The sequence below is a fragment of the Pipistrellus kuhlii genome, unplaced genomic scaffold, assembly GCF_014108245.1.
Source record: "Pipistrellus kuhlii isolate mPipKuh1 unplaced genomic scaffold, mPipKuh1.p scaffold_m20_p_1, whole genome shotgun sequence".
Classification (NCBI taxonomy): Eukaryota; Metazoa; Chordata; class Mammalia; order Chiroptera; family Vespertilionidae; genus Pipistrellus; species Pipistrellus kuhlii.
Window position 1 is genome coordinate 13,637,864 of NW_023425404.1, and position 14,977 is coordinate 13,652,840.

The 14,977-nt window shown below is 44.7% G+C and overlaps 1 protein-coding gene across 12 annotated transcripts in view; it reads right to left on the reverse strand.

Moving 5' to 3' along the window:
* RGS6 (regulator of G protein signaling 6) overlaps positions 1-14,977 on the reverse strand; it is a 467,079-nt gene that overhangs the window by 57,389 nt on the left and 394,713 nt on the right. For all 12 annotated transcript variants that reach the window (XM_036432407.2, XM_036432400.2, XM_036432418.2 and 9 more), the window contains exon 13: positions 6,279-6,389. In XM_036432407.2, the coding sequence (XP_036288300.1) occupies positions 6,279-6,389 (111 nt within the window). The remainder of the gene's footprint in view (positions 1-6,278; positions 6,390-14,977) is intronic.

Consider the following 14,977-nt stretch of genomic DNA (forward strand, 5'->3'; position numbering starts at 1 on the left):
ATATTTATTCCCCTGACCCTTTAAGAAGCAGTAGAGTCCTAGTTCACAAGTCACATGCTGGAATCTCCCAAAGAGTGATCTGTGGACTTGTGGGGAATGCCACCCAATCTCAGACTCATGGGATCAGAATCCGCAGGGTAATAAGATCCCTGGAGATCTAAGTTAAACTCTGAGAGGCATTGCTCTAGCAATACTTATTTTTTCTCTTTTAAAATATTGACATTTGCTTTTCATTATTTCTAACAGACATTAAGTCAATAAAATCATTTCCTTGTGTTATAGGGTTGACATAGTCTCAATATTTATTTTAGAAAATTACACGTAGTAAAGGAGAACAAAAGCATGTATGTTGAAAGGTTTGGAACAACAAGTAGCCCCAGACCAGCACTGCCAATTGAACTTTCCGTGATGATGGGAATATACTATGTCTGTGCTCTCCAGTACGTAGCCACTAGGCACACATGGTTCTTGAGAACTTGGGTAGTGTGATCAAGAAGCTGAATATTTAACTTTAAATGATTAAAGTTCAAATGGAAGTGGCCACATGTGGCTAGTGGCTACTGTTTTAGAAAGCACAGCTCTGGACTTGCACAATTCAAGCCCAACCCTTCGTTTCTGCACTAGACATAACCAGCAGCAGCAGGACTGTCTAATTCTGAAATTATGTGCTTGGACACGGGATGCCTCTGTGCACAGCTCTGCATCTCTAGGCTTAGCCCAGAGGAGTCAGAGGAGAAGAGTAAATTGACCAGGTGACCCACTGGGAATTCCATAGAAGATCTCTTCCAACATGCCAGGTTGAGCTTTCTAGAACAAACCAAGAAGACAGGTCCTGGATTCTCTCAAACTCAAGCCACAGAACCAATCTGTCTCCAATTCACCACAGTTCCAGGAGACAAAAAGTACTGCTTATAAAGAAATCTCCCCTGCCCTGCCAGCATGGCTCAGTGGTTAAGTGTTGACCTGTGAACCAGGAAGTCATGGTTTAATTCCAGGTCAAGGCACACGCCTGGGTTGTGGGCTCGATCCCCAATGCAGGGCATGCAGAAGGCAGCCGATCAATGATTCTCTCTCATCCCTGATGTCTTAATCTCTCCCTCGCCCTTCATCTCTGAAATCAATTAAAAAATCTATTGAAAAAAAGATCCCCATAGGGTTGACTCTAGCAGCAAATGTAAGCCCCACAGAGCTGCAGGATATTGTCTCTTTCTGCCAGGGTCAAGTTGTTGCCTAGGATGGGCTCAAGCACCTGCTCTTTGCCTGCCAAGGTCGCAGGGTCTGCATGGATGGTGCCGGTGGCAGTTGCATCCTCGTCAAAGGCTGTGCCTGAGGGCTAGGTGTTGAAAGTCTCTGTGTTTGTAGTGATTGCCTCTTGGACATATTCTCACCACCTGTGCCTCTACTTTCTGGAACTCAATCTAGGAGTCCTCACTCCCTCCATCAGGTTCATTGGTGGTGGCAGGAGTGGGAGAAAGGCCATTTTGGGTATGGGCCAGAAAGCTTGGGTATCATGCTAGATGGAGAATCAGAGGCCTAGCACAGAGGTTGGGATGTCCAGAAAGCTATAAAGTCAGCCTTTAGTAGAAACAAGGACGTCTGGAGAGACAGGATACCCTCGTGTGGTAGTTTCCTAGGGCTGTTGTAACAAAGGACCAACAGCCTGGCTTTAGAGAGTAGAAAATTATTCTCTTGCAGTTCTGGAGGCTAGAAGTCTGAAATCAAGATGTTGGCAGGCTCATGCTTTCTCTGGAGGCTGTTAGCTTCTGGTGTGGCCAGCAATACGTGGCATCCTGGGCTTGACATGCATCACTCCGTCTCTGCCTTCATCCTCATGTGGTATCCTCCCTGTGCATCTGTGTCCCTGTTTGCTCTTCTTACAAAGACTGCAGTCATAATGGAGCAGGAGCCTACCCTATTTCACTGTGGCCTCATCTTCACTGCTTGCATGGCAACAGCTCTATTTTCCAACAAAGTCATATTTGGAGGTTCTGGGAAGAACATGAATTTTTGGGGTGACACTATTCAGCCTAGAACATCAACTATCCATTATTCACAATCAATCCTTTTTCTATACCTAGATGCAAGTCCATCTGGCCATTGGAATCAAGTCCATTAAAAGCTTTTGGGATGAAACTTTTCTAGATGTGTGTTGCTGGCATTGCTTGAGTATTTCCAAACATCTTCCCCTTTAAGGTTCAAGAACAAATCTGAACATGTTGCTACTACTGAATGATCTCTGTGGTTATAAAATAATTCTGAAAATTATTCCCAGGTGACTGGTACAATAACTCTCTCTTGGCCCAATTCAAACAAATAATCACCGGAACTCACAGCCCCTTTTATTTCCATCCATTGTGCAGAAATGCTTCCTTATGCAATGTTTTTATTATGGTTCTGTATCATCATTTGGCTGTTTAAGGGTTTATGTTCAGCTGTCGCTTGAGCTCTTGGAGGGCAGAAACCATGTGTTGTGTGCCTTTGATTCACTACCATGCTTTTTACACAGCAAGTCCAACACTGGGAAGAAATCAGTAAGACGATGTGTGTAGTGACGTGGGTGATGTGACATTATCCTGAAGGTATTTTCTACTTGCTACCTAGATATCTTTTTCTAGCTCATCCTTGTTCTCCATGCCCCCGATCTCCCCAAATTCCTGACTCCCACTGAGGAGCTCAAACCAGCACATAGCAAAGACAGGTGGCTCTCCAAAGGACTCCGGCTCTCATTACTGCTAATCTACCAACTCAGAACGTAGCACGTAGTAGGTTCACAAAATAGATTTGTTGCATTAAACTAAGAAGAAGAAGAAAAGCTTATATTACTGGTCATCTCTAGCCTTTGTTTCATGGATGGGAACCATGGACGAGTTGAAGTGGGATGTTGTCCCTGATCCCTAATTGTGCTCTTCCAAAGACAGGTCCCCAGCCACTGCCAACATTAGTGTGTCTGGGGATGTCCAGTGGGGAGAAGAAACAGGCCTCCACAGGCTCTCTTCACGTTCACATGTATCTCAATAACCTGCTTCTGCTTGAAGGTGGACAGAACGCTGTAGGTGTTAGGCTAGGCACCGAGATTAGAGTAGAAATCTGAACAATAAGAGCAGAACCAGAGAACTAGTTGTAGGGACAGGGGGCACCCACCTGGGGACAGAGCTCTGATAGGCTGTAATAAACCAACAGGTCAGGTGGCCACCATTTCCCCAAACTATCACATGCTTCTTCATTGACTTTCAAGAAAGAAGGAGGAAATCCCAGGGTTATTATCGGGAACTAAGTTCATGTATTCATCTCTCCTCCTTTCCCAAATAACCAATGAAGTGACCAAAGAAATAGTCACTTTTCTGTCTATCCTCCACCAAACCTGTACTTTTTGAATGCCTACTGTGTGCCCGATCTGGGTCTAGGTGCTAAAATAATTTTAAGTCCTAAAGTGCTATTTAGGAAGAGAATTGGGGTGGTGGGGGAGGAAGGGGATGAAGTCATATGGAATGACTGGGAGGAAGGGGTGGTTACTCTAAATGGAGTGGTCACAAGACCTTTCTGAGGAAGGGACACCAATGCTGAGTGAGACTCTGTGAACTGCACCAGGAATTTTCAGATTGTTCTGTGCCTCAAAATTGCCTAGGAAGCTTGCTGAAAACAGACCCCCAGCGCATCTGTATTTTTAATGGGCACCCTGGGTGATTCTAATGCGACCTGTATTTTGAGAACTAGTGACCCACACAATTGCTGAGGGAGCCCTCACCAGCTCCTGACATAGTCCATCTGAACCAGGGCTGCACGTTGGAATCACTTGGGAGGATGTAAAACAAAACCAAAAACCAATGCCTCATTTCCAGAAATTCTGAGTTAATTGGTCTGGGGTGGAAAGTAGGTACTGGCATGTAAAAAAAAAAAAAAAAAAAAAATGCTCCAGGTGATTCTAATTTATGGCCCAAACTGAAAGCTAAGTCCTTCAGTCACCCAAATTGCTGGGTACATGCAAAGACTTATGTGCTCTGAATAGGGATCGGCATGATGAAACATGGACTGGAAACAGCACTTCTCCAATCAACGACCCCTGCAAAACAGGCTGAGCTGCAGAAATTGAGGAGAAATGTGAAAAAACAAATAAACCCCAAAACACATCAGACCGTCAGGGGATCTCATGAGGGGAAACACCACCAATGGAACAGAGCAAGCTACTAAGTAAAGGGAGCCAAAGAAATGTTAGGAATTTGCAGAAATGAAAAGAGCAGGATTGTCATCACCCCTCCCAACACTCAGTAGGAAAAGAAAAACTCAGGAAAGTATGAAATCACAGAGTGGACATAATTGAAAACAAAATGTGACTCTGAAGAGTGAGTCAAGGAATTCTATTCCTGAAGAGAGAATAACAAGGGTAGTAGAGGAAAGATAAGAATAGCTGCTCCATCGAGAGGCCCAGAATTCTTACAAAAAGATTTCCTGAAAAGAGAGGACAGAATGGAAAAAAGAGTACCAGTGATTTAAAAAATGGAAAAAAAGAACACCAACCTGTTAAAAAGATTTAAGTTCTTGGATAAGATTAAAGGGAACAGTCCAGGGCCGTGGTTGGCAAACTGTGGCTCTCGAGCCACATGTGGTTCTTTGGCCCTTTGAGTGTGGCTCTTCCACAAAATACCACAGCCTGGGTTAGTCTATTTTGAAGAAGTGGAGTTAGAAGAAATTTAAGTTTAAAAAGTTTGGCTCTCAAAAGTAATTTCAATCGTTGTACTGTTGATATTTGGCTCTGTTGACTAATGAGTTTGCCGACCACTGGTCCAGGACATGTTTATTTATTTAAAAGGCAGGTCCAAAGAACTTCAAATGTATTTATGTTCCAACAAGTTAGTAGCTACTGAAAGTACATATAAGTTGGAAGAACAATGAATATATTTGCTTCATTCTTATATAAACACATGTGCGTTGTTGAGCACTGCACATCTTCTCAAACGTTGGAGTCAGATTGGACCTCACCACCCTCATTTCCTGCTCCATGTTGATTTTTGTACAGCGCTTGCTTTTTATTACAGCCAACTGCTCTGAAAACCCAGATTTGCAAACCCTAGAGGGAATGGAATGGGCTCTAATGTTGAAAACAGTGAACAACTTTAACAACCTTAACTAATAGTTGATGCAGCATCTGACATCTGTCACACGTCATTTCGTTTCCCGCAGGGGCTCAGGGTACACTGATGCAGTTTGGGAACCACGGCATTAGACAATAAACAAAGTTCTTTCTAGAAAATGATATGGGTTGGAGGAAGAGAGATTTTCTTTATTGTGTATGTCTGACTAGTTTAAGCATCTATATATAATATATAAAAGGCTAATATGCAAAGTGTCCCCTTGGGAGTTTGACCGGGCGAATGGGTGTTTGACTACTTGCTATGATGTGCACTGATCACCAGGGGGTGGCATAGAACATGACAAGTGACCAGTGGCAGAGGTGGGACACTGAGGGAGTGAGGGAAAGAAGAGGCAGGGAGGCAGGGAACCTGATCAACCCTGATCACTGGCCAGGCCTAGGGACTCTACCTGTGCATGAATTTTATGCACTGGGCTTCTAGTTTTATAATAAACACCTATGACTCATTACTTTTTATAAGTTTTTTCCATTTTAAGAATCCAGAAACAGAACAAGAGTGGAAGCGAATGACAGAGATATAAAGAAATGAGGAACAGGGGCTGAGGGTGCCCAGGCATCCACACCAGATCTGTCCAGGTCTCTCCTTTTGCAACTGTGGACATGGGCCAAGTCCCTCTGGGCTTCAGCTCCTCAGCCATTAAGCAAACACACTAGCTTTCCTCAGGAGTGAGAAGCTACTGGATGGAGTCACTCCTGTCAGGTACTCCACAGAAACAATGGTGAAAACCACAGCTTGAAGCCCTCTGCCTGGGGTCCAATCCTCATTCTGCCACCTGCTTGCTGTGTGACCTTGAGCAAGTTCACTAACTCCTCTGAGCCTCAGTTTCCTCATCTATGCAATGGTGAAAATAGTAATGTTTACTTGTGGGATTCCATGTAAGACACTTAGTATATTATTACTGTTGCTGCTGTCTAATATATATATGCCTTCCTCTGGCATGGTCAGAGAGAGGTCAGAGGGAAGGCACAAAGGATCCATGTACAAGCCAAGCTATAAGGAGAGAGAAACCACTTGGTGGTGAGGTTACTTGAGGTTTCTGTTCAAGTGATAAATCTCATAACCTCACACATTTTCCCACATCTCTCTCATTCCCAAACATTAAAACTTTTTTTTTTTTTTTTTTTTTACCTCATCTCTATGTCCCATAAAGTGACATCATCACTGATCCAGGGATTGGACGGCTCGGCTGGTGTTATCATAGGATCGTATTCCACATACTGTTCCGTGTAAGCAATTAAGCTGCAGGAGGGAAGCAGAGCAGAGAACACCATTGAGTTCCTGTAAAAACTTTTATTCTGTTTTACACAAACATTGTATCAATCTCAATAAAATTCCACATTAAAGGGAAAAAATTACCACCCCTCCCACTTTGGACAAATTGAACTGTTTTCCTTTGCCCTCACGTGCTGCGGAGCTAACTAGCATATTACTTTTTTCAAGTGTCCCTACAAATCTCTAAAACATTCAGTAATCATTTCCCCATATCTTAATCAATGCGCTGTCTCCCTATCATCAGAGTTTTGAGTCCTCTTGCTCCAACCTGGACTGTTTGCCCTGTAGGTTCCAGGCAAAATCATCATCCTGGGGCCTCCTTCACTCTGTATTGAAGCCCTTGTTTCCTGGGTCCCAGGTCTGTCGGTTCTCCTCCCTGGTGGTGTGGAAGCACCTCCCTTTGCTTTATCTCGATACTTGACTGATAGCACTGGACATGGAGCCCAGAGTTAGAAATAATTTTCTTTCAGAGTTCTGAAGGCTTTGCTCACATTTTTATTTATGTGTTTTGGTGTTCAGTGCTACTATTGAGAAGTCTGGATCCATTTGGATTCTAAACAGTTTCTTTTCTCTCTGGAAACTTAGGATCTTCTCTTTTTTGCTGTAGTCCTCTGAAATTTCACCCTGGCCCTTGCTGGCTATTTTTCTTCACTGTGCTGGGTACAATGTACAATATATTTCTCATAAGTGTTATTTTCTTTTTGCTAATGTCATACCATTTATTTTTCTGTTCTATAATTCTTTTTTAAAAATATATATTTTATTGATTTTTTTTTTTTTTTACAGAGATTTAGGGAGAGGGATAGGGAGCCAGAAACATCGATGAGAGAGAAACATCGACCAGCTGCCTCCTGCACACCCCCTACTGGGGATGTGCCTGCAACCAATGTACATGCCCTTGACCAGAATCGAACCTGGGACCTTTCAGTCCGCAGACCGATGCTCTATCCACTGAGCCAAACCGGTTTCGGCTGTTCTTAATTCTTTAAAAACATTTTTATTTTATTTTATTATTTTATTATTTTATTTTATTTTATTTTATTTTAGAGAGAAAGAGGAAGGGAGAGGGATATAGAAACATTGATGAGAAGAATATTCTCAATCAGCTGCCTCCTGCACACCCCCTACTAGGGTCTGAGTACATGACCAGGCATGTGCCCTGACCAGGGAATTGAACCAGAAACCTCTTGGTTCATGGGTTGATACTCACCCTGGCTGGGCTGTATAATTCTTTTTAGTTAAATGTCGGACATTTGAATTGATTGATAATCTAATTTTCCCTCCCATTTTTCTTTTTTTTTGTCTTTTTGTTTGACAAAAAACCTGATGTAGTTCCAATTTTTTCCTTTCTTTATTTTAATTTGAGCTACTATTTTCTTAAGTTTCCAGAATTCACTCTTGTTTATCATAGTATCTGGTTCTTATTTTATGGGTGGAATATCTTCTCATATGTCTGGAATATTAATACTATATTTTTATTTTCAGTTTCTTGAATAGTATTTGGTTCCTTCAGGTCCCTTTTTTGTTTGATTACACTCCTTCTCACATGGGGGTTTTTCTTGAGCATCTGGCAAACCTCTGGACATCCATTTGTCCTTAAGCGTGAGGTACTGAAACCTGCTTGGAGGCTCAGTGTGTATGTGGACAGGACCTGCCGACTGATGGGCTTCATGCTTGGGTCACTGGGCAGCTTGCCAGTCTTTTCACTGGAGCCCCAACAAGGGATCTGGCATCTGTCTTCTGGGGACACCCATTTTTCTCTAGAACAGGGGTAGGCCAACTTTTTATGTAAGACCCTGATAATAAATATTTTAGGCTTTGTGGGGCAGATGGTGTATGCTGCAACAACTACTCAGCTCTTTTTGTAGCCATTTTTTTTTTAAGGAAGAGAAAGGGAGAGGACACACACACACACACACACACAAACACACACACACACACACAAACACACATTTGATGTGACTAAAATATTGATCTGCTGCCTTCTAGGCATGTGCCCTGCTGGGGAATCAAACCAGCAAGCTTCGAATGAATGCATGTGACTCTTTTCCAATGAAACTGTATTTGCAAAACCAGGGAGTGGAGTGGATTTGGCCCACAGGTTGTAGTTTGCCAGTCTCTTGACTGTAGGCATATACATCTGGCTCCTGGAGGGCTAAAAGCAGGATAGCGGAGGGTTCGAGAGTCTCATAGACCTTTTATTAATTGTCCTGTACTCAACTGTCCCTCTATGAGGTGATATGACTTGAGCTGATGTGGCTCAGTTTCTCCAAAGAATAAACTGCCATCCCCTGGTGGGCAGGGATCTAGCAATCCAAAGGCACCAGAGACAGGCTTTACCCATCCTGATGGGTCAGCCCTCTGCCTCATTCTTGCTTTCCATTGTCCTTGTGCCTTTAAGAGCAAGGCCACATTCTATTGGGCAAACTGGCTCACTTTGTTATAAAAGTCACACCCCTAACACACAGGTAGGTTATAATGGTCTTCACTTGGTCCCTGTACACTTGAAAAATTAAATTTAGAAATATTTCAGGCATACAGAAAGTCATAAAAGTAAAGGTAAAAAAAAAAGGTATAAAAAGGTAAAAATATCATCTTTGAACTCATCACCCAATTAAAGAAGTAAAACATTACAAATAGAGGAAGAGTCCCGAGGTTATTAATGCTCCCCAATTCCCTAGATTTTTAGTCTTCAACAAATTGGCTGAAACCATTAATTCAATGATTTGTTGACTTTGAGTTCATGCCATTTTTATTCATTCATTGAAATGTTGCTTTGGGGGAGGGAGAGAAGAGAAACATATGTCTACAATATTGTCTGGAATTTATTATGATTTATATAATAATTTCCTTTACAGTAGACACAGACTTTTAATTTCTTTAGTATATATAGTGCTGTAGCAACACACCATTATCCACAGTTGGTTTTCCATTTTCTGGGTTATTGAGAATTGACATTCACCAGTAGAATTATTTGTGCCAAAAGGTATGGATCTTTTTATGCTTATTGATCCATGTAGGGGACAAAAACTTTTTCTAAGCCCTGCCAACTCGAGTTTTCTCTATAATGGGCAATTCAGTGAGGGATGGCTTAAAGTGATTAGTCAATGGTAAAGGAGGCATGGATATAAAGCATCATGGAAGAGTGACCATCATTCCTATTTTTTAAAAGATATATTTTTGTTGATTTTAGAGGGGTAGGGAGAGAGAGAGATAGAAACACCAATGATGAGAGAATCATTGGTTGGCTATCTCCTGCACACCCCCCAGTGCAGATTGAGCCTGCAACCTAGGCATGTGCCCTTGATCTGAATCAAACCCAGGAGCCTTCAGTCCACAGGCCTACACCTTTATCCAATGAGCCAAACAGGCTAGGACCATCATTCCTATTTTGGAAACATAATGAAAATGTACTGAAACACCCATTAGAAAATCAGGGCCTCTGAATGCGAAGGAGCCTGGGAACCGCATGTGGAAAGGGGTGAACAGGAGTGTATATTAGCACCCCTTTCGCTATGTGCAGTTTCTGAATGATGATGCACAAACGGAAACCGGACAGGAAGAGGGTCTGAGTAGAAAGGGAAGTGAAAAGTAGAGCAGCATCGCAGAGAGTGAAGAAGAAAGCATCAATTCATTAACCTAATGTGTTTTTCAAGGTGCAGGAGGTGGGGGAGGGAGAGACTATAAAGAGAGAACTTAATTGCAGGTCACTCTGAGAAAATATAATCAATAGGGAATCTCAGAATGAGTGGAGTGGAGGGGATGTGAAGGAGAATTTAGCCCCTGGGAAAGAATTTAGCCCCATATGCCAGGCCAGGCACTGCAGCCCTTCTAGGTCATGATCTGAATACAACCACCTGGCTGTATGTTACCTCTCACCCTTTCTTTTCTGACACCTAAGATGGGCTGGAAGCAAAGAGAAACAAGGACCCCACAGTGTCTGGAATCACATAAAAGCCAAGTTGTAATGACCTCTTTGGCTCCTTTTTTTCCTGCCCCAAAACTATCATTAGACATTAAGTTCACTAGCTGGTATCACTCTAGCAGGTTTTTAATAGACCCTTAGGGCATGCAGCCCCTTGCTATCTTATCTCATTTTATTAATTACACTTAGCAATTACAAAGGGGCAGGAGGCAGAGGAGGAACCAGTATCCAATTTCAGGGAACAGTAGCGATCTGGAGATGGGCAAGGTGATGATAAAAAATCAATTCAGCCATAGGCTGCGATGCACAAATGGCTCCAGGGTAGGGCAAGAACGAGCCAAGCCCAAGAGTGGATCTACAAAGGTCACAGCTTGATCTGTCTGTGGGTGGCAGCGTGGTGGTGTGACTCCTGCAGTGACCTGCTCGGTGCCCTGAGAGGTGGGGAGAAGTCTCTGGGGACACCCAGGAAAACGCAGAGACTCTCCAGAATATTTGGAACTAAAATGTGAATTTGAGCATTCACAAAGTTGGTTTGTTGAGTGTGACAAGGCTTAGGTGAATACAAAAGGGGACTCTGAAGAAGAGTAAGACCTCCTTTACTTGGCAACTTAAACTGTTGAGAGAACATAGGCGAGATAAGTGATCAGAAGGGCCTCTTTCTACAATGAAACACTCTATGCCTTGAGGCTTCGGAAGAAGACATCTCTCAGAGAAAATTCTTGCATCAGGACCAAGGCTAAGGAACTTAGTTATTTGATTTCCTTAGTGTGGTACATCAATAAGAAAGAATGAAATCTGTTTTCCTAACCCTTGAATCTGGTCTGGGCTTGTGACTTGTTTTAGCCCCGTGGTCGGCAAACTTTGGCACACATGAGGCTCTTTGGCCTCTTGAGTGTGGCTCTTCCACAAAATACCACGGCCTGGGCGAGTCTATTTTGAAGAACTGGCATTAGAAGAAGTTTAAGTTTAAAAACTTTGTCTCTCAAAAGAAATTTCAATTGTTGTACTGTTGATATTTGGCTCTGTTGACTAATGAGTTTGCCAACCACTGTTTTAGCCAATAGAACGCAGCACTCTCTCAAGAGGCTAGATGCTTCTGCTCTCTCTCTTGGAATCCTGCTATCTGAATATGAACAAGGTCAGATTAGCCTGCTGGAGGATGAGGCCATGTGAGGAGACCCCAATAGTCCCAGCTGAAGACATTGTGTGTGTGTGTGTGTGTGTGTGTGTGTGTGTGTGTGTGTTTTGGTCATCTATTTTTTTTTTTTAAATATCTTTATTATTGAAAGTATTACATATGTCCCCCTTTTTTTCTCCTATTGACCCCTTATAGCCTGCTCTTGCTTTCTGCCCCAGGCCTCCACCACCCTATTCTCTATGTCCATTGGCTATGCATATATGAATACAAGCTCTTTGGTTGGCTTCTTCCCACCTATCTATCCACCCCTGCCTTCCCTCTGAAATTCAACAATCTGTTCCATGCTTTTATGTCTCTGGATGTATTTTGCTCAACAGTTTATTTTGTTAAGATCATTCTTAACCAACTGAAATCAAACGTGTGAGAGAGCTCAGCCAAGATCACTGAGCTGCCCACACATACACACATACACCAGGGGGAGATCATTGGTGCCTAACAGAGGCAGTCAGCCCACAGACACATGAGCAGCAGTAAATTGCCTGTTGTTTGAAGCCACTATGCTTTTGAGGTGATTTGTTACACAGCAACAGCTAACTGGTAGACCTGGTTTGTTATGGATTGGAAATGGGAATTGGTAAGGGAGGAGGAAGGAGTACTGGAGACAAGTATGTTGACAGGAACAAGAAAACAAACCAACCACTAAAAAGCAGAAACAGAGACTCAAAGCATATAATGGCCAGGGGCTGTTTAGGAAAAGGGAAGCAGCTTGTGGCACTTTCTGAGACCCTGACCACTGACGGACTTTTCAAGTATATATAAGAACATGGAATCTGAAATGTGTGTCCTTTTTTAAGAAGGCAAGGGCATGAACCAAATTGAAGACAGTCTCATTTAAAATTGTTAAAACAAAAAAGTGGCCAAAACCGGTTTGGCTCAGTGGATAGAGCCTGCGGACTGAAAGGTCCCGGGTTCGATTCCGGTCAAGGGCATATACCTTGGTTGCGGGCACATCCCCAGTAGGGGGTGTGCAAGAGGCAGCTGATCGATGATTCTCTCTCATCGATGTTTCTAACTCTCTCTCCCTCTCTCTTCCTCTCTGTAAAAAAACAATAAAAAATATATATATTAAAAAAAAAAGGTGAAGGTGTTAGGCATCATTTATCCAGAGAATTCATTTGTATGTGCAGGAACCGTACTTTCTGAAGCAAAAAAAATTAGGCACCATCTCAGACTGGCTTTTGTACTGTTGCCAGGAGTAAAAGGCAGCCTGGGACATCTGGTTTGGTTGCCACAATGTTGGCATTTCAGGCACAGTCAACCACTCATGGGGACAATGGGACAATAGCTAAACCTGAGATGACCTGCGAAAACCTGTGCAGAAGAGCCAGCCACTTCATGCAGGGCCCCACCCTCCCGAAGATACCCGTTATTGGTGCCTTAGGAGGCAGCCCAGGGAGACAGACCTGTGGACGGCAGGGACAGCCTTAGGCACTACGCAGGGCTCTCTGCTTAGGAGCGGGAGAAGCAAGAGGGAGGGAGGAACTACATCAGCACAAAACAGCCACCTGCAGGGCCAGCCTCACTCCTTGGCCTGCCCTGTTGGTTCCTCTGAACAACACACATTCCATCTCATGAACTTGAGTTGGTTCCTTTCCAAAGCACCGTCTAGCACACACTGGAAAATAACAATAATCACTCACATTCACTGTATGTGTACCAAGTGCCAAGGCCTGGACCTAGCTCACACCATGGATTCACTCATTAACCTTATACATGAAGTACTAGTGCTTTCTCCCCTTTAAAGACACAGGATCCAAACCCAGTGGCTGGCTCTACCTCCCCCCCTCCTCCCACATTGTTCTATTTTGCCCTTTGGTTTGCAAAGTTCCCCTTATTCCCTCCCTTCCTGGCCTGGCTACACCCTTTGACCCAGCCTTGACTCCCGGCCTTTTTAGAACTGGACTTTCACCAGCACCACCCCTCCACCTCCCCCAACATCAGCGCTCAGGGAACTAAGTGAAAAAACAGGCCACCTGTTCTCAGGGGGAAGAGGGCCTTTGCCTGGTGGCTTCTAGCTAATCAGCAAGGCTCATGGGGAGCAGGCCCAGGAGAGCAGATCTGGTGGGATTTGCGCGCCCACCTGAGATAGCTCAGTTTTCACCTGTTGTGAGCCAGCAGGCGCACCCAAGGCCAGCTGCCAGCACCTCCCCCTGCCTCCCACCTCTGGGCTCCAGGCAGCTTTATCTCCTGCTAACACCCGCTCCTCTCCCTCCTCCTCACTATCTGGGAGTTTCCTTGTGGCTCTAATGAAAAACCCTTGTGTCACATTGAAAAGTTGCCAGTTATTGCTGCTGGGAATAAAATCCAGTCTCTGTTGGGCGGAAACACGGGAGAGCTACTGACTGTGGAGGGAGGAGTGGCTGGCTGGAATAATCTCTTCAAGGTGAGCGGCCTCTAGGGCAGAATGAGAGGGCACCAGGTGGGCCCCTCCCCGGCAGCCTGAAAACAAACAAACAGTGGGCCCTGCCAGGCTCCCCTCCCCTGCTGTTTCTCTTCTCTCAGCAGCACACCAGCTGAGTGAGAGCCTGCCCCAGGCAGACGGTTCAGGCTCTTTCCTCATCCACAGGCAAGGACAGAGCTGAGAGTCTCTTCTGAGGTGAGCTCTCAGGTCAGTCTGAGTGGTGGACAAGGGTTTCACCGAATCCCCAGAGCCTGGTCAGTCCACATGCACATTATTCAAAATGCAGGTTCCTTACAGCTACCTGGAACCATTGAGTCTGAATCCCCAGAGCGAGGGTTTGGGGATCTCCATTGGTCACCTCTCACCCCCACCTGGATCATCGTGCTCAGAACTCCTGGGCCCAAGCAACTGACCCTCAGGAAAGGTACTCCCCCACACACTCTCCTGGGGTCGCAGACTGTGAAGGGCCCTGTGAAGGCCAGGTATTGTGAGCACCGACCCTCCCCACATGCCAGGACCGCCATTCCTGTCCTTGTTCACAGACAAAGAGGCTCCTGTCCTCACACCAAGGAACCGAGGCCGCCCCAGCTGTGCCGCTCGCTCACCAGGACTCATAACCACAGCGAGATGGAAGAAGCAGAGGCAGCGGCCACAGCCACTCCAGCACAACTGTGCGGCCTCTTTCTGAAGCACGTGCATCAGTGATTCTCAGCAGGGTTGATTTTGCCCTCCCAGGGGACTGCAGACATGCTTGGTTGTCACATCCGTGAGGTGGGGTTTGGCATTTAGTGGACAAGGGTCAGGGATGCTGCTGAATCCTATACAATAAAAGCCTAATATGCAAATAAACCAAATAGCTGAATGACCAGGTTGGTGGGGGGCAGGACCAGCGAGTGGGTGGCACCAGGCAGAACAAGGCTGGTGCCAGCGGGCAGAGAGAGGGAATGGTGATGGGGGGGGGGGGGAGTGGTGACCAGTGGGGTGTGGGGCCAGCGGGTCACTGGCCTGCCAGCTCCTGACTCGTCTTGTTG